Here is a 23,576-nt window from a genome sequence, read left to right on the forward strand (position 1 = left end):
GTTCAAATACTCATTGACATTTATATTCATGTGAATCACATTGGTCTCTTTTGAGTTTTTGTTTCAAAATTTTTTAAGCACAGAAGATAAATTTTTTGTCTCACTCTCTTAAGCACAGCAGTTTGATGAAGGGAGGTTTTCTTACTCTGAGAAGGCAGGAGAGGCCAATAACTTAAATCAGGAGAACTGACCTGGAAGACCATGGGACTGAGAAGATTTAAGTGACGTTAGTTAGATTAAAGGCTTGATGCCTGAAGAGAGAGGGATCAGGCCAAAGTGTTTTGCTTTGTGTCTATCAGATGCAGTTTTTCACCAGAAATGTAGTAATCTCATTGCAAGCTCTAAAAAGTGGCTCCCAACAGCCTGAAATCAGGTAAAACAAAAGCTACTAGTTGCTGCCAAATCTCTGGAACCTTGGCATGAGTACAAACTCCAAGGGTTTCATACTCTTTGAAAAAATCTAAAAATAGTTAAAGAGATAAAAATATTTCTTCAGTTCATTCATTCATTTATACATTTTCCTTTATTTTCTTTCTCCTCTTTCTTCCTCCCTCCCTCCTACTCCCTTTTCCCCTACCTCTCCACCTGTCTCTCTGTCTCTCCACATTTAAATCATCATTATCATCATCATGAACATGGCATTTATTTCTTAATTGCTTTATATGTGGCAGGTACTATGTAAAACATTTTATAGGCAGTGTCTCACCTCATCTTCATAACAACTCTGCTATTAATATGTCCATAACAAAGTTGCTATTAATATGTCCATTATTAAAGGGAACTAATTGAGGCTTAGAAAGATTAAGTGACTTGTTCAAGGTAACATAGATAGTGAAGGCAAGGCTAGCAATCTCAAAAGCTCATCCTCTTTTGTACTTGCTGCCTTGTGGTTTTTAAGGGCATACTGCAAAATTTAACCCTATCATTATCAAGATGATGCCACGGGCCACTATTATTTCAAACCAAAGTTTTTCATCAATTTACATAAAGAGGCTATTTATCTTTGAGCTCTAATTAATATGTACATATTATAACGAAGATAAGTTTAAATATTATTTGACCTAGCTCCAGAGCTTGTTTTTCGAAGGCTCTTGATTTCTGTTTAAACTAGGATGGTTGGCCAAAAAGTAAAGAGAAATGATATATTCTTTTTTCTGTGTATGTGCACATACGTGTGCATATACATTTACACATATACTTTTTTCCACAAATATATAACCACTTATTAATTCAAAGTTTCTTAGAATTTCCACTATTGATAAATTCTTCATAGACAAATGGGGAGTTATGATGACATAGTTAGGAATACTAGAGCTCTTTACTGATGGAGATGCAAGATTTACTATCCTTTGACCATTGTTCTTGTCAGTTAATAATAAATTATTGAAGTCAACTTGCTCTTGTGTGTGTAGCTGTGGGTGTGTTTCTCTTACTATCTTCTTAGAAAGAGTATATAAATACAACCTAATAGTTTTTAAAACACAACCAGTTAAAAATGGCATCTATCCAAGTGTCAGGAAGGATGGTTTCTAAGAAAAAAATTAAATTATTTTGGACTGTTACTATCCACTAAATTCTCAGATATAAATTGTGAAGCCTAGAGTTGAATCATATAGTCATGTAAAAATAACAAATAATAATATAAAAGTACAACACAATGTTTTATTGAAATAAGTTAAAACTTAATCTGTCTCATAATTCTTTGAAAATAAACCCATTTATTAATGTATTTTTGGCTACTATTGGCAATGCAAATGGTATTCATTCAGTTCTAAATTATTTTTTAAGCTGGATTATTTCTGTGAATGCTCCATTTTTATTAAAGAGTCTGAAAATGGAAAATTCCTCTCTCTGATCAGTTACATTCCCACACAGTATTTATGAAATTCAGTTCTGCTTGATAGATTTCTTAAACCTCAAAATTCAGCCATCTGTAAATCTCACTTCTCTGTAATGAGTCTTAGAATAAGAAAGAAGGGAAAATATGTCTGAGCTTCCAAAATAGATTTTACAAGTCTAAAGTCATTAAAGTTCATGTATGTCTTTACTCAAGTGGATCAGTAAATATATTCTCAAGTGGATCAGTAAATATATTCTCAGGTTCCATTTACTTTTACTTTGCATATAATCTTAACAGATTTGGTTATCTGTTTCAAAGCCATGATGGATTCAAAACAACAGATTAGAGGGGAAGAAATGGGATACTTCAGATATACATTAACTGTGATCAAAATTTACTGTCGAGGGGAATATGTTGAAAGAATTACACAAGGCATAAAATGAATGAACTAAATTTTTATATTAGTCTTGGATTATACAAGGAAAACAATTCTATTGTCTGCTCTATTGTAGAAACAATAGAAAACTGATCCCCATCATAATGAACCACTTTCTTAAATGTAATGTTAAGTCATTCTCAGTAAATCCTTAAGTAAGGATCTGTATAATGAAAGGTAGAGATCTGGGCAACAAAAAAGGGCAGATTTTACTCTACATAAACAAAAGTAGGTTATTTAGAATGTACATGGCCAAAGGTCTTCATTTTGTGTTACCTAATCATTGCAATGTCTTTTTTAACAATGTTTTAGGTTGTTAGCTAATGCCTCAATATTTAGATTAAACTTTTGGCTATACATTCACTACTGAAGATGTTGCAACTAATCAAGTTGATCAAAAGACTTAACTGAACTTCTGGAATATAATTAATCAGTTAATGATTATTTTTAATACCCTAAAAATTAGTTGAACCATTATACCCATCGTCTATGAAAAACTATAATTTATGCATAGATTTTCTGATTAGCAAATGTCAGTTACATAAAGAGAGAAACATATCATTAAGTTTTTACAAGTGAGGAGGAAACAATATATTATTATCTCCCTCACAAAAGGGTTGGAAAGGAAAATTTAGATTTATTCCTTTTGTCTTAAAAACAAAGCACTAAAACAATGGGAGAATCCAGTAGAGAAGATGCAATGATACACACTTCTAAAAACTCAAGAGGATAAAACTCTTGGTTTTTCAGACCACCCTTTACTTCTCCTTTTTTTTTTTTTTTAAGATTTTATTCACTTATTCATGAGAGACACACACAGAGAGAGAGAGAGGCAAGAACAAGCAGAGGGAGAAGTAGGCTCCATTCAGGGAGCCGGATGTGGGTCTCGATCCAGGTATCCAGGATCAGGCCCTGGGCTGAAGGCAGCACTAAACCACCGAGCCACCCGGGCTGCCCTTTACTTCTCTTTTAAGGTGCTAAATTATGAGCTGTCAGTACACATGAAGTAAAAACCTCTGTGCTCCACCTCCAATATTACAGATGTTTATAGCTAGAAAGTGCTGTCTAGATACCCAGTCCAGTGATTTTCAAATAGAAATACAAATTAAAATCACGAGAAATTATAAGTTATCCAGGTGCCAGATGGATCTATCTACTGAATCAGAATTTTAAGCATGTGCATTTTTAAAGGCAACACCCTGGAAAAGGACCATTGTATACAACTCTTTGATTTTATTGCAGAAACTGATAATTCAACTAAAAAGTGCAGTCATAGATACTTGTTTACATATATTCTGGTATTTTTTTTTAAAAAAATATTTATTTATTCATGAGAGACACAGTGAGAGAGGCAGAGACAGAGGCAAAGGGAGAAGCAGGCTCCCTACAGGGAGCCTGATGCAGAACTCAATCCCAGGTCTGAGCCAAAGGATCAACCACTGAGCAACCCAGGCACCATATAATGTTATTTAAATGAAATATAAAGCTATATTTTTCTTAAATTAATAAATTAGTGGCATATTGAGGGGATCTGAGTGACTATTCCAACATTTCTTCATTTTGTGGTTCCACTAAGTTGTGACTTGCAGTAAGTCACTGAACAAATCCCTATCAAAATCAGACAATGTCCAAATGTTCTTGCTACCCTTTTAAGTTACTCAAAACTTACAAGATGTTTAACTTAATTAGGTTATGAAAAATGAATAAGGAAAAATTATTTTTCTTGAGGTTTAATATTTCAGATGGTATTCTATAGGACGCATGACTTAAAAGCAGTATTAGTATAAAACACAGCTATAGTAGAGATAATATATAAGAGCTAAAACATTTGAGATTAGATAAAATTTATTATGTTCCTATATAACAGAAATTATTGATAATAAAGTTTGTTACTATCTTTTTTTGCTACAATAATGATTGTTTTTTCTTTTCTCTATCAAGGAGTATTAGGCGGTTCTCTGTGTTTGAAGAATTTTAGAGCTCCCTAGCTCTGACCCTAAATCAGATTTTCTGTTAATTTCCATCAAGCAAGATTAAGCAAATCTTTATGGAAAAGGAGGGCATGAAAGAAATGAAGGCTTTTGTATTTGGACAGAGAACAGTTGGAGTAATTCCACACTGATGGAGGGTTTGTAATACTAGAGACAGAACAGAACCTGAGGTTTTAGTGGTTCCAATTGGATGTACTGAAGGGACAACTGGGACCTCACTAGTAATTAACTAAGTACCATGCACTTGAGAGATACAGAGAAGGTTCTGGGAGCCAAATTTGGTGTGAAGGGATTGGAATCATTTGGCAGATCAACCCATATTTGAAAGGAGCATTGGAATGACAAAATGGGCATTTCAGTAGCAGCCAAGATGAATGAAGGAGGAGAGGCTATTCCCTTCTGATCTTGGCTTGGGCAACCTTCAGCATTTATGCTCTAATCCCAAAGGGAGGAAATGGGCAACTCTCAAATTACTAACATGGATTTTTCAACCATATGGTGGTGAAGGTAAAGGCAGTTTTATTTTTTACCAGAAAACACATAAATTCAGTTTGTTTTTTGCACCAGAGTATTTGGCAGAAAATTAATATCTGTTGTATACTAGTATACATAATATGTGTAAATTTTAACCTGGTTGTATATGAATGAAAACTCTGTCCTTTCTGAATGTTAGTTCTACTACACTAGTTTTGTTTCTTCTGCTGTTATCAAAATTAAGCATTCATTATTCATGTAAGACACAGAGGACAATGAAAGTAAAATGAGAAGGGAAAACACTTGAATAATTTGGTCACATATATTTAAGTAACCACAAAGAAATATTTATTCTTGAATATACCTAAGAAGTTTACATGGGAGAATAAAGCTGATTCTAACCATTCTTTTTTTTTAAGATTTTATTTATTTATTCATAGAGATGCAGAGAGAGAGAGAGAGAGGCAGAGACCCAGACAGAGGGAGAAGCAGGCTCCATGCAGGGAGCCTGACGTGGGACTCCATCTAGGGTCTACAGGATAACACCCTGGGCTGCAGGCGGCACTAAACAGCTGTGCCACCAGGGCTGCCCTGATTCTAACCATTCTTAACATTTATGTCTTATTATGTGCTAAGCATTGAAAATTTTCTTTTTTTTTCTTTCATTGTTTTCTAGATTTACTGGACCATAAAGAAGGAAAAGAAGAAAACTGGAAGAAGAAGAAGAAGAAGAAGAAGAAGAAGAAGAAGAAGAAGAAGAAGAAGGAGGAGGAGGAGGAGGAGGAGGAGGAGGAGGAGGAGGAGGAGGAGGAGGAGGAGGAGGAGGAGGAGGAGGAGGAGAAGAAGAAAACTGGCTCATTGTTACAAAATATTTCTCATCCTGGTTTCAAAGTCCTGTGATTTTCTGCTTTTTATCTAAACTCACATTCATGATGCTACATATAATCCTAAAGAAATGCTGCAAATGTAAAAGTGTTCATTTAAAGCCTCACCTATATCAAGTTCAAAAAAAGATTCAGTGCCTTGGTTGGTTTGGAGAGTTCCGCTCAGGAAAAAAAATAAATAAATAAAAACAAAGCAGGTTGATGACTATTACAGCCGAACATGAGTACCTTATAGATTGAATAGAGTAATCTTTCTGTTTATCACAATCATTAAAAATTTTGCAGAAATATCATCTTCCATGTCTTTCTTTCCCTTTTCTACTTCAAAGCTTTTAGCATTTCAAGGTTTGTCTTTTTCCAATATGTTGGTAAATAACAGCCAATATGAAACTCAGACTGGACCTTGCTTTATTATAATTATTTATGTTGCCTATTTTAGCCAGGCTTTATTTCAAAACCAGGAGTTTTCAGCTCTATCTGCTTTTTCCCCTATTTATCATAATTAAATATATATATTTAATTACATACTATTTATTCCTACACAAAAATGCAATATTTCACATAATATTGGTATAATACTTAACAGGTTTCTGTGCTCAAACCCTATATATATATACCAAAGGAAAGGCCTTTTAACATCCTGCCTGAGAACAGGGTCCTTGACACCTGATGACATATGTATACATTTGAAATGCTTACTACAATAAAGTTAATTAACACATTCATCTCATCACATAGTCACCGTGTGTCTGGGTGTGTGTGTGTGGTGAGAATGCTTTAGGTCTACTCTCTTAGCAGATTTCAAGTGTACAATATAGTACTATTAACTATAGTTACCATGCTGTACATTAGATCTCTACAGTTTATTCATCTTACAATGGAAGGCTTGTGCCCTTGACTAGCATCTGCCTATTTCCCCCACCCTCCAGCTGCTGTTAACCACTATTCTACTCTCTGTTTCTGTGAGTCCCACTTTTTCAAAATTAGTATTTTTCTTTATTCTTATTATAAGAGTTTCTGGAATTAGGAGTCAAGATTTTAAACTAATACTAGTCTAAAGTTAGTTTGAATAGCTTTTAACTGGCAATTTATAAAATAAATAAGTGAGAAAATACTATACTTTGAAGCTCTATTACTTGATATGATATACTTTCTAAAGCTACAGACTTTAACTTGTCAAACAACTGGCTTAGTATCACACAGTAAGCTGTGGCAAGGTCAGCTCCAGAAGTAGAATCTTATATTTTGGGGTATGAAGTTCTTTCTACTATAATGAACTATTATTGCTGAAATTATCACTGAAATCATAGGCTAAAATAAAGCTTAACCCCATTATGGAAACTAAATGATTTACTGTAAGTCAAAGGAACTCTGGCTCAAGCCATATTAAAAAATAAGCCCTGAGTGATCTCACATAATTAAACCCAGGGGGTTTCAGTCAGGAGTTCGACAATTGATCCACAACCAAATTTCTTTTGTCTCTCGGCTCTGCTGCCTTCAAGGTTACTTATCATTAGGCAGCACCCCACTCCCTTCCTCAGGGTCTGAAAATGGCAATAGTAATTACATGTGTAAAATCTAGATGTTAGTAAGTCTAGAAGAGGTCACACCTGCCTTTTACTTATATCTGGTGAGGATATACCAGTGAAGATACACTAGTGGGGAAAGCTTTCCCCAGAAAGAACTCCACTCATCTCAGAGACCAGCATAGAGTCACATGCCCATCCCTTTAGAAGTTCACAAAAATGGGATGGAGTAAGCATGACTGCTCAAGTCAAAGCATCTGAATAAAAACAAAGCAACATGGCCAGTATTCTACCTATATTGTAGCTCGGTAACTGATGCACCCTCCCTAGCCATCTAAATGTTTCTGGTCTCCAGCCCTCTAAATGTTAATTCTAATTCTCTATTTAGATACCAGCCTTCCTTGTGGGAAAGAAACAATTTGCCACAAATTAGCCTTTCATTGTAGAAACAAACAATGTAAATGAACTGATAGTCAAAATATGTCAATGAAAAGAAGTCTGTTTTTCAAAGCATTTTCTTCTAACTTCAACTAGTGCAGTCCTTTGGTCAAAATCAACTTTGTTGCTAAAGGATAAACTATAAGCTTATACTAGTATTGAGGCATTAACCTGTGTTGTATGTCATTTATTTTCTGAAGCCAGTCAGTGAATCCACATTGAGTAGATATTTTTTATGTCAGGATTTCTGAAAAATGAGAAGCCTGAAGGGATCCCATTGATTTGCCAACAGTGTCACAGTCCGTTTAAGGCAGAATGGCACATGCTTGTGACAAAGGTGATGACAAATGGATATGTACTGAAGGGACAGCACCAACACAGATGAATGAAGGAAATGATGGAAATACACAACACCAGACAGAAAGCAAAATAAAATTTAAGATTATAAATGTCAATGAAATATATTGTGTATGTAGTATCTTGAATTATATAAAATCAGTGCATATAAGACTAATGTCTTATTTTGACATTAGACAAAAGACTAAAGTCAATTTTTTGAATAATTTGTGAAATTTTACACAAATTCTACCAAGAATTGTGAATGCAAAGAATGATTTTACTGTTTTATAATATTTACATCAACCTACCTATAGTTATGAATAAAACACTTATTACATTAAAATAATACTGCTTGGGGATCCCTGGGTGGCGCAATGGTTTGGCGCCTGCCTTTGGCCCAGGGCACGATCCTGGAGACCCGGGATCGAATTCCACGTCGGGCTTCCTGTGCATGGAGCCTGCTTCTCCCTCTGCCTATGTCTCTGCCTCTCTCTCTCTGTGTGTGTGACTATCATAAATAAATAATTAAAAAAGAAATAATACTGCTTGAGTTTCTGTTTTCTCATCTTAATAAGTATATATATATATATATATATATATATATATATATATATATATATACTAACATGACCCACATACAAATGTTAACTATATTTGTAGGAGTTAATTTATACTAGCTCACATTAAGATACATTAGTAATATTCATGGATACTAACGAGATGCAGATCTTTGCAGGTAGAATTGTGCTCACAGGCATTCAGGATGCAGTCATCAATGTCCTGTTCACATCTCAGGCCAGCAAAACCCGGATTGCATAAGCAGGAGAAGCCATTAACCACTGAGAACAAGAGATAAGAGAAAATCATATCCTTTTAGTAATGATCTGGGTAATGCTAATTATTTTAAAGAATATTGTATTCAACTAAATGCATTTCACTTTTAATCAAAGAAAATGTGAATTCACAGCTCTCTCAACAATATTTTCTAAGTAACTATTTTTCTCCATTCTATTTAACTAAAACTTTAATTTAAAATAAGAACAATTACAATAAACATTTGGTAACAGTTTGCAAAGCAAAATGATAACATCCAATTTTCTTCCTCTTCTCTCCCTTTCTTTTATTTGCCAGGAAATAATACAGGTGATAAATAGGTTACTTTTACATCAATTAACTTTTCCTCAAGTGTTTTAGGTTTAATAAACCAGAAGTTAACTCGTTAAAGTTTTTTGTGTGACAAGGTACATTAAAGTGGGTAGTGATCTGAAAGTTGATATTGAACTACTTAAGCCTTAGTTAAAAAGAGCTTTCACATTTCATCATGATCTTTTGAAAGTAATAATCAGAATCTGTCCTCTATTTTATCATTAATGATAGAAAAAGAACAGTTTCTGAAGCATCTCAAGGAAGTGGTGACAGCATAAATTGTAGTTGAAGTAAGAACATATCTATGGCTGCTTCTAGTCAGTCCCTGGATTCTTCATTACCCCTATGATTTACCATGTAGCCTACACCACTCCACCTCTGTGCATGTACTCTCATTAAACATTGAGGTTTTCAATACACTGTGCGGTATTTGCTGGCTTCTAGATTTCTGCAGCTGTGCTTCTGAATAGCATGTGTACCTGGGCTTTTAAAGAAAACCAGCTCACAGCTGTCAAAAGAGACGAGGGAGACACAAGAATGGCAGCTCTTTAAACAGGATTTTACTACTATTATATTTTACTTTCTTCATGTGGCATCCTAACTTATAGCGTCCCATTGAATCAAAATAATAATAAACAAGTACAGCTGTAAATAAATTATTGAGGCAAAATGGGATCAATTGTGTTTGCCTTATTTATTATATATGGCATTATATATGTTAATGAATTAAAATCAAATGTTATATAATATATAATTAAGACATTGTAGGATATCATAAAGTATAATGATGTTTTAAAAAATGTTTATAATTATAAATTCAAGTTTGGATACTGGCACAGAATGGCAAGTAATAAAAAACTAGAGTCAAATTAACTTTCTGTTTAGACAGAGATATTCTTTGCAGATGGATGAATCTTTTTATTTTATTTTTTAATTTGCCATTTTTAAAAAATAAATTCAATTTGCCAACATATCGATGAATTATTTTAAAAGAAAAACAACAATAGATAACTAAATTAGCAAAGGGTTTGAAAGATAGAGATTGGTTTTAGGAAATAAAGCTTGCATTTATTATTAAGAAATATGCTTTTTGAATGTTGACTGTTCTGGGCTAAGCTAAGAACAGAAGCTAGATGTAAGCCTGGGGAATTAGACTGGATGTCATAGGTAAAATAAGTAAACAAATGAACAATCATAATTTGTTTGAAATTTAAAACAATAAAAAATGTTTTTTGTTGTTGTTGTTTTGCTTTTTGTTTTTTTCCTCACACCTAACTTAACTATGGAGTATATGATATCATCATTTTTTCAGGAAATAATTTTGAAGCATATTGCCTTGTTTTGGTGTTATTTTCTTTTTATCAGAAAATACAGTCACTATTTTTATTAGTTCTTGTTTATAAATATTCCATACTCCGATTTGAATTGAAATTTTCATTAGATAAACCCTGCATGAATTTGGATGTACTATTAGTTTAAAACTTAATATGCACTAAACATCATAGATTAGTGTACTGAAGCAAAGCTTCTGATATGATAAAATTTCATTGTGAAAATAAAGATATTTTAATAATACATTGTCAATGTGGTAAACACGTGCTTGAGATTTACAGTTTCATATTTACATATTAATAATTGTTTCTTATATATAGTTACATAATTAATACTGTTAACTTGAATTCAAGAAGTTTGGCTTCCCAAACTATTTTATATTTGAGAAAGTATTAAGAATATAATATCTTAGATTTATGCTGATATCAGTTTACATGTCTGATCTAATTTTTAATAAATGTTTTGGTTCTCTGGTGGTTGTTAAATCTCCTTGGATGAGGTCCAAAATATACCATGGCTAATTCTATTATGAAATAGTTTTATATATCAGATACTCAAAGTTTACATTTTCCATAATATATTACGTATGACCTCCAAAATCTTAACAGGTAACATTGAAGTAAGTATAAGTAGCATATTTGAAAATTATGTTTTCTTATTGTATAAGGAATTATGATTTAAAATATTTTAGGCCCTTTTTCTTCTTTTTTACTATTTATTTATTTTTATTTTTATTTAAGTTCCAGGTAGTTAGCATACAGTGTAATATTAGTTTTAGCATACAATATAGCCTAAACTTTATACAACTTATAAAAATCATATGCACGTCATAAATATGTCACTCAGATTATATCAGAACTGCCCCATATATAACCCTATATAACCATTATTCTATGGCTTCCTAGATTTGAAGGGTTTCTAACCACTGAGGCATTCTATTCTGTCCCTTCCTTATTTTATAGTGAACATAAAAATTCAAGAGTCATTCCCAGCATCCCCAAATACCTATGGGTTTGAGGTCAGAAATATGATAATAGTGACTTAGTTCAAGGTAATTGGAGAATTTCAAATTGTCACATAATATTTACAGTGACAAAATCAGGAAAAAAAAAAGAAGAAAAAAGAAAATGATGATAATGTTGGTTCAAATGAAGAGTAGCAAACAGGTGGCCCATAGCCCCAAAATATATTTTTGCTTAGCTGTCATAGTGTCAGAAAAGTTAATACTATTATATCTAGATGGATATTCCAGTTTGCGAGGACCCCTCTACTACCTGTTGTTTTAAACTTGGGCTGCTTCATTCAATTTGGAAAAAAAAAATTATGCTCCTTACTGACATGCATTTACAAAGCATTAGTTTAAAGAAAATAATTCATAACTTCAGTTAAATTATATCATTTCAAGATAAAACGACTTTCCTTCAAAATGTACTTTTTCACAGATTATATTAACCATTCATTGAGCAAAGGATCACATAAAATTTAAAGGAGATACAATAAAACAAAATAAAATGGAGTGTTTTGGTCAACATCCTTCTAGCTTACTCTTTTTTCCCCTTCACATCCATTCATTGTATCCAGTTCACTGGGCTATTTCATGACCTGTTTCTCCTGTGTCTCAACAAAAGTTATCTATTTCAAATTATCCGTATGTTATTCCATTTCAAAAACCATGTTCTCATATTCAATATTTCTTCTTTTTCTTCTTTCTCCCCTTCCGTCTTCTGCTTTTTCCTTTTCTTCTTCTGTCTTCTTTTTTCTCTATAAGTTTAAATTTCTTCAGTAATACATATTTGGTAGGGGGAAATATGTGTGTGTCTGTGTGTGTCTGTGTCTGTGTTTGTGTAACAGATGTGATAAAATAATGATTTATTTTAAATCACTGTAAATAGTGCCCCTCCTACGTATAAATACTATTTAAAAATAATTTTAAAATGGCTAATTCTAACATCAGAACACAGAACTCACATCTCATTAAATTTTCTCATTTGATATCATTATTACTCACAAAAATGTAAATGAATTCATTATATGTGGGGGTATTTTATGAAAACACCTGGGATTGGCTTTGATATTCATGACAGGGTAAAATTAGTAAATAATTAAGGTTGCATACTGAGTTATTCCATTACTATGTCAGATTCTAAGTTAGATTACTCTGCAAGAATTGCTGTGACTGAACTCACTGTCATAGCAATATCCATGCAAGCAAGGGTTGGAGCTGCACTCATTGATGTTGATCTCACAGTGTGGACCTGTAAAGCCTTTACTACATTGGCACTGGTACCCAAGAGGAGATATTTCTGGATCCATTTTTTTTCTACACACAGCACCATTTTCACAAGGATCACTAGCCTCACAAGGTCCAAAATCATGGTAAGCATCTGAAAGAGAAGAATCAGAGTGTCAGTGCTTACTTAATAAACAAATCTCTACAACTACTGTCACTTACCTGGCATGTGTTTGCATAAATGCATTTGACTTAGTCTCTAGGCAATGACTCATAATTTTATTCAATATTATCATTGTGATTCTCTCTGTCTACATTACAACTTAAGAAAGAAACGCTATTTATGATTTCTTTTTTTTATTTTTTTATTTTTTATTTTTTATATATATATATTTTTATTTATGATTTCAATGCTTCATCTAACAAAGCACCAGCTGGCAGCAACGTTAAGTGACAGCATTTTTAAAAATACCATTTTGTTTCTTTACCTCTTGTTCAATAATGTGTTCTGAAGACATTGCAATTTTAAAAAGTACGTTATTGATGAGTGATGCTCCCTGTGTTTTTTGTTTTTGTTTTTGTTTGCCTGGTGCCCTAGAGGCTGCTGCTATCACTATAAGCTTTGCTTAATGGATTTGTTGCTATTCTCAAAACAAGTAAACAATGAAAAAAGAACATTTTAATAAGGTTTTAATCTTAAGAGTAACACCTCAACCCTGAAACTAAATTTTACTTTTTATTCAGAGAATGTAACTAGATAAAGCAATTGTTATTGGGTAAAATATACGCAAGTATTTGGAGATAAGAAATAAGATGGTTGACCCAAGGGAATACATAGCAAACAAAAAGTGAAGCATAAACAAGCACTAAAGCTGTTCAACAGAGCAAAGTCATTATTCAAGTGTCAGTTTTCCAGACATAGTAAAAAATATTTGTATATTAGCTATTTGGAAAGTATTTAAATAATAGTATTCATTCATCAAAATGTGTACCATATTTGTACAAACATAGCTTTTACAAGTGCCTGGCTGAATATCTCAAAGAAGAAAATATCCAGTGATCATTAAGCCTTTTAACCACTCTGATTTTTTTTAGTAACTCCACAACTATAGGGATGAAGAGAAAATAAAACAAACTGGGATAAGAGATGAGGTTTTTAAAGTTTAGAAGTATAGTAGTAGTTGGATAAATTTTAAAATCTCAGAATCCCTCTGGCCCTCCCAACTTTTCTTTTTCTTGTTATCAAGATAATCTTAGAAGCTGCTGAAGACATCAACAATGTATACAGTGAAAGACTCAAAGTAATATAGTGTTCATAAAATAAGAGCAATAGAAATCGTACCAAGTTGAATAGACACCCAGTATTTCAAGTTTCTAAGTACAGGAAAATAAGTAAAAACAAAAACTACTTCCAAAGAGCATAGAAACAAATTATTTCCTTCAAATAAAAAGCAATTATTAAGAGGATTTTTCTTTTCAAGAGCTACGGTAAGTAGTGTGGAGAATTCAAACAGGAACAAGGACTCTTCTTTCTTAAAACATTATGAAATTGAAGTATATGGCAAATGGTGCATTCCTAGATACTGTTTTATCATAATTAAAGTATTTGCTTTACAAAATAAGAGAAATGGCATTGTACAAAATCTACCAGAAACACATAAAACAATGAATTATCCTTAACAAAAAGTTCTCATGCAAGCCCTTCTTTCTAATTACCTACTTCTAAATATTTAATTGTAAGAATAGATGTTGTGCTTTGCTAGTGAGAAGCTAATTTAGCCTGCCTCTTTCATAAATTGTTGTGTGTATATAATCCATTAGATTGCTGAACAATAATTCATACTTGTATTTGAGAAGACTCTCATGATATTCTCTTTTATGGAATACACATGAGTTCACTGTACCTTGAACATCATGTTGATTTGTATACTAATTCACTATATAAATGCTTGATGAGTTCCTACTAGGTGTCAAGCAATGAGATAGAAGGTAGGGTTATAAACAATGTGGGTTCATATAAGCAAGTAAATCAATACAGTGTAATAAGGGATAGATGTGGTCAATTTCTCATGCTAAGTAATCACTGTAGGAGGAAGAATTCTAATACGGTCTCTGGTCCTCACCCCCTGGATAAATAGCCTGTAGAATCCTCTACCTTTGAGTATGGGTGAGATTTGTGAATGCCATGAAATATCACTTTGATTATTATGTTATATTATATTAAAGAAAGGGTATGTAGAAATAATTAAAGTCACCTGATCTAATGATTTTGAGTCAGTCAAAAGAGAAATTATCTTGGGAAGCTCTGACTTAATGAAGTGTGAAGTGCTCATGGATTGAGATAACAAATATTGTTAGAACATCCGTACTATCCAAAGCAATCTATACATTTAATGCAATCCCTATCAAAATACCAATAGCATCTTTCATAAGACTAGAACAAAAAATCCTAAAATTTGCATGGAACCATAAAAGACCTTGAATAGCTGAAGAAATCTTGAAAAAGAACAAAACTGAAGGTGTCACATTTCCAGATTTCAGGATATACTCCAAAACTGTAGTAATCAAAGAGTATGATCCTGGCACAAAAATAAACATATAAATCAATGAAACAGAATAGAAAACCCAGAAATAAACCCACAATTATATGGTCAATTAATCATCAACAAAGGAGTAAGAATATCCAATGGAGAAAAGACAGTGTTTTCAACAAATGGTATTCAGAAAACTGGACAGCTACATGCAAAAGAATGAAACTGGACCACTTTCTTACACCATACAAAAATAACTCAAAAGGGATTAAAGACCTAAATGTAAGACCTGGAACCATAAAATCCTAGAAGAAACATTAGGTGGTAATTTCCCTGACATTGGCTGTACCAACATTTTTCTAGATATGTCTCCTGAGGCAAGGGAAACAAAAGCAAAAATAAACTATTGGGACTACATCAAAATACAAAGCTTCTGCACAGTAAAGGAAACAATCAACAAAACTAAAAGACAACCTGAAGAATGGGAGAAGATATTTGCAAAGGAAATCTGATAGGGGTTGGTATCCAAAGTATACAAAGACCTTTACAACACAACATCCAAAAACAAATAATCCAATTTAAAAATAGATAGAAGACATGAACAGATATTTCTCCAAAGAAGACATACAGATGGCCAACAGACACACCAAAAGATGCTCGATATCACTCATCATCAGGGAAATGCAAATCAAAACCACAAGGAGATATTAACCTCACACCTTCAGAATGGCTCAAATAAAAAACACAAGAAATCCGTGTTGGTGAGGATGTGGAGAAAAAGAAATCCTTATGTGCTGTTGGTAAAAATGAAAACTGGTGCAGCCACTATGGAAAACGGAAAGGAAGTTCCTCAAAAAACTAAAAATAGAACTACCATATGACCTAGTTATTTCATTGCTAGGCATTTACCCACAGAATACAGAAAACAAAAACACTAATTCAATAAGATATATGCACCCTCATGTTTATTGCAGCATTATTTACAGTAGCCTAATTATGGAAGCAGCTCAAGTGTTCATCAGTAGATGAATGAATAAAGAAGATATATATAATGGAATATTACTCAGCTATAAAAAAGATGAAACCTTGCCATTTGCAACAACATGAATGGATCTAGAAAGTATAATCCTAAGTGAAACAGGTCAGTCAGAGAAAGACAAATACCATATGATTTCACTCATGTGGGATTTAATAAATAAACCAAATGAACAAAGATAAAAAGAGATAAATCAAAAGAGAGACTCTGAATTCTAGAAAACAAACGGATAGTTACCACAGGAGAGGTTGTGTGTGTGTGTGGCAGGTGAAATAAGTGAAGGGCATTAAGTGTAACTTATGATGAACACTGAGTAAGGTATAGAATTGTTGAATCACTATATTGTACACCTAATATAACACTGTGTGTTAACTATACTAGAGTTAAAAATAAAGATGTTACTGTTAATATGTTATAAAAGTAAGGATGAGACAAATGAAATTCACAAATTTGAATAATATTTCTGTAGGATGGTATAAGATCATAAAATGCTTTGCGGTCCATAGGACTTGGACCTGTGTGCATTGAAAAGTCATTAAAATCTTTCCTTAAAAGTTGTAATGAGGTATATACTAAGCCTGTTCATCCTGAGAATTATATTGCATTTCCAAGTTGTATTTAAAAATATATATAATGTTTATTTTTTCCCTGAGGTTTTATTTTGCTGAAAACTATATCTTGTTGACACAATTTAAAATCGAGAAGCCATGGTAATATGCATTTTATTCGCATACATAGTTGGTAGGAAAAATTAAAAACCTATTTTCATTAGTTTCTTTTTACAACTATGTCATCAATATGCAAAATCCCAAATGCTTAGGTTCCAACTGAAGTTGTACTGGTAGTAGAAATGTGCATTTAACTGAACTATCTTTCCTCTAATTGAAATTTGCATCAATCAAATTAGTATGCTAGTTTCAAGTGTATGAACCACTTTTAGTATCAAGTTCTTTACAATATTGTTAAACTTCTTAAAGAAAAATACTGTTTTGAAAGCTTCAAGTGGATATAGATGTTTATAGAAATGTGAATATGCTAAACATCAATTCACATTAGTCTAGTGGTTTGAATTTTTTCTTTATGATGATTTAGATAAACTTAAAGAAAAATGGTGTTTAAAACTTCTGAAGTGATAGCAGAATTCAGATATTTATTTAAAAAAAACCAGCAATGTTATAAATTAGTAAATAATAGGTTAGGTGCTAATTTCTGCTACAAGGTGTCATATAGGAAGTAAAAAAAATAGTCATAAAGGCACAGGCATCCACTACAAAGATACATGAAATGGAAATCAAATCTTCCAACTTTGACAATCTGCAACAAGAACTTTAAAAGATCAGCCTGGATAGTGTAAATTCTGTCAATGCAGAGAATTAGAGGGATATGTACTGGGTAAACAGAGTAGTTCTTCATGAAGCATACATTGAAGTATTAAAGATGTACTCTTTATATTCTCTTAAAGCCCATTATAAATCTATTATGCAAATTGTAAAAGAGAGACAATGCTTTTTATTAAACAGAAGAGCTAGATGACACTATATGTTTTTAATGGATATTAAAGCAGTAATAAATATTTTTGTGCATCGTAAATGACCAGAGAGGCCTACAATTATCTACCAACAGAAATTTCATGTAGATGAATGAAGCCTGAGTAATGATATTTATGGGAAAAATATTATCACTCTCTTTTTCTTTCTCCTCTACCTCCCTCACTATTTCCACCTCTAACTCTTCTCATCTCTATGACCTCTCTGTCTCACAAATGCACAAATCCATAGCTCTCAATTATATTATGAAGATATGATTTCTTCTCAAAGCTAGTGATCAGAAAGACAGAGAACAATGGAAAATACCACAGTTTTTTCTCATAATCGATTGGTATTTCATCATTTATTTTCCCATAATCCTCATTTATTAGTGGCAAAAATATAGATATATTTTACAAATATTGGTCATATGTTAGAATTTATAATTTAAAAAAAATAAATAAAAATTATATACAATGGGCCCTGATTTACTGTGCTAAAATTCACTGACTTATATAAACATGTGGATTTTATGATATAAGAATATTTTAATAAAGCTATTAAGATATAATAGGGTAATAATATCTTTTTAGTAATATTAACTGATATTCCTGTTAAACTTTGGTTAGTCTCCATTAGGTCGATCACTATCTGATTAGAGGAAAAATAGATACCATATACAATTAAGAATTCAATTGATAAGTTATCAGCCTATAATTTAATTTTCTTTAGTGTCCTAATCTGACTTTGGTATTAGGGTAATGCTTGCCTTTTAAAATGAGTTTGGGAGTGTTTCTTCCTCTTTTTTTTTTTTTTTTCTTTTGGAAGTGTTTGAGAAGGATTCTTCTTTAAATGTTCAGTAGAATTCACCATGAAAACATCTAGTTCTAGGCTTTTCTTTGGTGGGCAGTCTTTGATTACTGATTCACTACCTTTATTCATTATTGGTTTATTCAAATGCTGTATTTCTTTTTTTTTTTGTTTTTTGTTTTTTGTTTTTTGTTTTTTTTTTTTGTATTTCTTTTTGATTTAGTCTTGGTATGTTTTGTGTTTCTAGAAATGTATCCATTTCTTTTAAGTTATCCAATCTGTTGGCATGTAATTGTTCATAGCAGTCTCTTATGACCCTGGTATATGCTTTCTGTGGCATGGGTGAACCAATTTTTTAGCAAAGGTCTAAATGGCTGAACCCCTGATACTGATAGCCATGGTAAATTTAGCATCAGTGAAAGCTAAAGGGAATCCCTGAAGTGCAGGGTGGTGAGGTGAGCTTGAGAGAATGAAAGAATGATCTTACAATGTACAAGGAAAGAGAATAGACCACAATTTACATCAATCTTGGTCTCAGCAGAGGGTGGTATAATGGCAGAAAAGGGCAAACAGATCAAGCACTATGAGAAACTTCAAAAGAAGCTAGAGAAAACTCAGGTACAACACATAAATGAAACAATTTTCTCCAAGCCATGATTATTACATAAACCACTTCTAAGCCCAGATGCCACACTGAAGTGAGGGGGGAAAAAATCCCCAAAGGAGAAACTCTCCAAAACACAGATTATTTAACACAGAAGGAGTTGCCTTTAATCTGGTAATAACCAACCACCTTATATCAAAATGACAGTACTTTTAAAGATTTTATTTACTTTGAGAGAAAGAGAAAGAGAGAGAGCAAGAGAGAGAGCATGAATGGGGGGTGGGGCAGAGGGAGAAAAAGAAGCAGACTTCCCACTGAGCAGGGAGTCCCATGTGGGACTCGATCCCAGGACCACAGGATCATGACCTGAGCTGAAATCAGATGCTAACCTGACTAAGCCACCCAGGCACCTTTACAGTGGTATGTTGAGATCAAATATAAAAGGAAGTTGTTTGTCTGTAAATTTACATTTTTAGTACTGTATATTCTGATCCCGTACACAAACTTCAAGATGCTGACTTTCAGTTTAACGAAGAGCTGGCAAGCTTGGTACACACAATCCCCTACTTCCCACAGTTGTGATACATTGCACAATATTAGAAGGCCACTCAAAAACAATATAAATCTTTTGCTTTTAAGTAGAACAGGAAGTATTTATCAGGGAACACATTCTGAAAGTTCAGTCTAGATCCTTGCCTAGTTATTTCCCCAATCCCATATCTTAATGCCACTGATATGATTAAAGTTTTCAAGAATTTTTCTCCTGTGACAAGACATTTAATTCAAATTTCAGATTAAATTATGGCACACAGTGGCCCAATAAATTAAACAATCTCAAGTAAAAAATAGTTGATGAGGTTAAAAATTTGAAGAAAGCACAATACTAATCAAGACTCAGAGGCTCACATAATTATAGCCCTCTTCTTTAATATAAACAACTTTAGTCTCCCAGGTGGTTTTATTTTATCATCACATTTTACAAAATTGGATTTACTCTTGAAAATAATCATAAAGGTATAATCTGTAGCTTCTATAAACTTCTACACATAGTAAATAAATAAAGGATAAAGATAACAGTGTAATGAAAACATTTCTATTTATTTATATGTTTAAGAGGTTTTGATTCACTGATGAGGCACATAGAGTCAAGGTAAGGTAAGGCATGATTTAGGTACTATTCATAATAATAACAATCACTTAGGGGCACCTGAGTGGCTGAGTTGATTAAGCATCAGTCTTCACTCAGGTCATGATCTCAGGGTCCTGGGATAAAGCTCTTTGTAGGACTCCTGCTCAGCAGGAAGCCTGCTTTCCCCTCTCCGTGTCCCTCTGCCCTCCCCCCCACTCATGTGTGCTCTCTCTCTCTCTCTCTCTAGCAAATAAATAAAAAAAGATCTTAAAAATTATTAATAATCACTTGGAACTTAAAACATACTTGGTACTATTTTAAGTGATTTATAAATGCCAACTCATTTTATTCTCACAAAGAACCTATGAGTAGTGATTGCTATTACCCCTCTTTTTAGGTGAGGAAATTGTGGCACAGGCTGATTATGTCAATAGGGAAGCCATGCTCCTTCCCAGACATCTGGCCCCAGATTCTACAAATTCAATTACAGTGCACTGCTGCTTCTCATGCTCTTCAGTTTTTCAAAACTATGCTTGTTTGTTGGTTTGTATTTTATGTAAAAAATTCCAAGTAATTTCATGCAAACAATCTTAAATTAAAAATCTATTTTCCTTTGTATTTAATCTGAATTGTCTACCATTTGAAAATCATAGGTTGTGATGAGAATTATTATTTTAGTTCTAGTGATTCTGTGCAAGCAGCATATATACATAGCTTTTAAAAAAAATGCCCCAAATATTAAGTCCTAGGAACTAACATCCACCCTTCTTTGTAAGTGCTCCAAAATGACTTTTTAAATAACCTTGAAAAAAGTTAGTTGTACCTCTAGGCATTCATTGAGTATTATCAGCCAGTGATTGGTTTCAGCAATTTCAAGGCAAAAATCTTCAACTAGACTGATCAAAGGTAGTGAATTTAGGTTAAATTAGCCTAAAATTGAATCAAATAGAAGTAGATAAATTCGTATCTTATCCCTGTATAGCAAAAGTCTTCTTGTATATGGAAAACATCATTATAGTCTAAGGAATATTGCCACATTTAAATTCCCAAGAAAAGAAATGCTCTTCTGAATATCTTAGAGATTATTCAATAGACTTTTCAGAGTATATTTGTGTCCATCAAAATATTGAAAATCAATATGCATTACTCACAAAATATACACTTGATAAAACATATTTAGCCATAGCAAATTTTAAGAGTTCTGGGTTCCCTTAAATCCATTAAACATATAAACCATCAAATGTCAAAGATGAAGCAATTGTACATTATTTATTTAAAACAACATGAGGGAAAAGCACATGTTATCCTTACTAAAATCTCAGCAACGAAGAAAATGAATTAATTTTAAACGAATGTTTTTTTAAATATCTTATTTATTTATTCATGAGACAGAAAGAGAGAGGCAGAGACACAAGCAGAGGGAGAAGCAGGGTCCCGGTGGGGAGTCCAATATAGGACTCAATACCAGGACCCCAGGATCATGACCTGAGCCGAAGGCAGACGCTCAACCACTGAGCCACCCAGGTGTCCCACAACTGGTTTTTTTTTTTTTTAAGATTTATTTATTTATTCATGATAGACATACAGAGAGAGAGAGAGGCAGAGACACAGGCAGAGGGAGAAGCAGGATCCATGCCAGGATCCCGGGACTCCAGGAACATGCCCCGGGCCAAAGACCGGCGCTGAACCGCTGAGCCACCCAGGGATCCCCCCACAACTGGGTTTTAATGAATGTATAAATCCAGATAATTTCCCTCTTGAGACATGCATTTGTGATTCTGATCTCATATATTTAACTGTTTAGAGAATATAAGTTATTCAAAAACAAAAAAGTAAGAATTCTTTCATTTAGCAAATATATAGTAAAAGCGCATGGTACAAGACTGGTAGTCTGGAGAAGTTAAGCACTCAAGCAGATAAAAAGGAAAAAAAAACACACACACAAAAACAACATTCCAGGCCTCATGGGCTTTGAATTTTAGATAACAGAATAAGTGTAAGTCTATGAGCATAATAGTTCTTTTAATGGAACAAAAAGTGTCATTATAAAAGACTACCCAGGGCAGTGACTCTTCAATATAAGTGTATCAAAATTAGCACAAGTCATTCATATATAAATTATATTTTGAAAATTGCTCAATAAATACTAAGTTCCTCATAGTCAAATTATTTCCAAAGTGCACTAAATTGCCATATGTGTTTTTATTGGTAATCCTGTATCACTGTCTAATTCCTTATTAGGCATTACCTTTCTATGGCCATTTAGTAATTCTTCAATACCCTTCCTTGGAGAGATTGTATATGTGCTGCCAAAGGGAGCACCCTTCCTTGGAGAGATTGAAAAGGACTTTAGTCATTATTTAATTTACAGTCTTGTATCTGAAGTTCAGTTAGGAGAGCACAATCCAAAAGTTTACATAGCACTATGACAAATACTGTCAGGAAGCAAGTGCTCATTCAGACATCTCTGACTAATCCATCACCACATGTGTGGTTCTAGTCCTTCTCACTTTATTTATAATGTTTTTCTCTGACAGTGAGCAGCTTGTTTCCCATTATCTACAATTTACTTGCTTATTTATTCAACCTAGTATACAAGTAAAGTAGTTTCAGCCTTGCTAACCTTTGCATCTGTGAGAAACAAATTTACCCCAAAATACACTATTTATGTTCAGATTTTTCTGGCATTTGCCTTACTGTACCCAGTCAAAATAATGTTTTTCAAAGTTATTTAGGTCAAGTCCATTTGTCCCTTTTTCATTCAGTAAGGTTATGTCATACATATGTAATGAAACTGGATTTATTTGTGACAGTCTGCATCCTGTGATTAGACCCTCCAATACTCTGGTTGATTTTGTTTTTAATTTGTATACAGTAAAGTTTACTCTGTACTGTATATTTCTATCAATTTGACAAATGTATAGATTTATGTATCTATCTGAATATCACATAGAACAGTTAACATCAATCTAAAGATTCTCTGGAATGCCCCATTAAAAATAACCCATCCATAAGCTTCCTGGCAACCACTGATCTGCTTTTATTATAGTTCTGCCATTTCCTGAATGTTATAAAAATGGAATCATGCAGTATGTATCTATCTCTTGTGTCCAGCTTCTTTTACATAGCAAAAATACATTTAATACACTTCATCAGTGTTGTGTTATTCAATAATTTGTTCCTTTTTGTTGCTGAGCACTATACCATTGCATGGATGTACTAGAATTTGTTTATCCAGGCATGTGCTGAAAGGCATGTCAATTGTTTCTAGCTTTTTGGTAAATATGAAAATAAGTATAATATG

The 23,576-nt window shown here is 33.0% G+C and overlaps 1 protein-coding gene and 1 long non-coding RNA gene across 4 annotated transcripts in view; one reads left to right on the plus strand and one right to left on the minus strand.

The window, feature by feature from the left end:
* The window catches only part of LOC111098301, a 145,879-nt gene extending 140,405 nt beyond the window's left edge, over positions 1-5,474 (plus strand). For all 3 annotated transcript variants that reach the window (XR_005367892.1, XR_005367890.1, XR_005367891.1), the window contains one exon: positions 5,418-5,474. This is a non-coding gene — a long non-coding RNA (uncharacterized LOC111098301). The remainder of the gene's footprint in view (positions 1-5,417) is intronic.
* The window catches only part of EYS (eyes shut homolog), a 1,532,152-nt gene that overhangs the window by 1,098,735 nt on the left and 409,841 nt on the right, over positions 1-23,576 (minus strand). The window contains exon 11 of the mRNA XM_038554428.1: positions 8,646-8,767. Within this exon, the coding sequence (XP_038410356.1) occupies positions 8,646-8,767 (122 nt within the window). The remainder of the gene's footprint in view (positions 1-8,645; positions 8,768-23,576) is intronic.

This window comes from Canis lupus, chromosome 12, assembly GCF_011100685.1.
Source record: "Canis lupus familiaris isolate Mischka breed German Shepherd chromosome 12, alternate assembly UU_Cfam_GSD_1.0, whole genome shotgun sequence".
NCBI classification, from domain to species: Eukaryota; Metazoa; Chordata; class Mammalia; order Carnivora; family Canidae; genus Canis; species Canis lupus.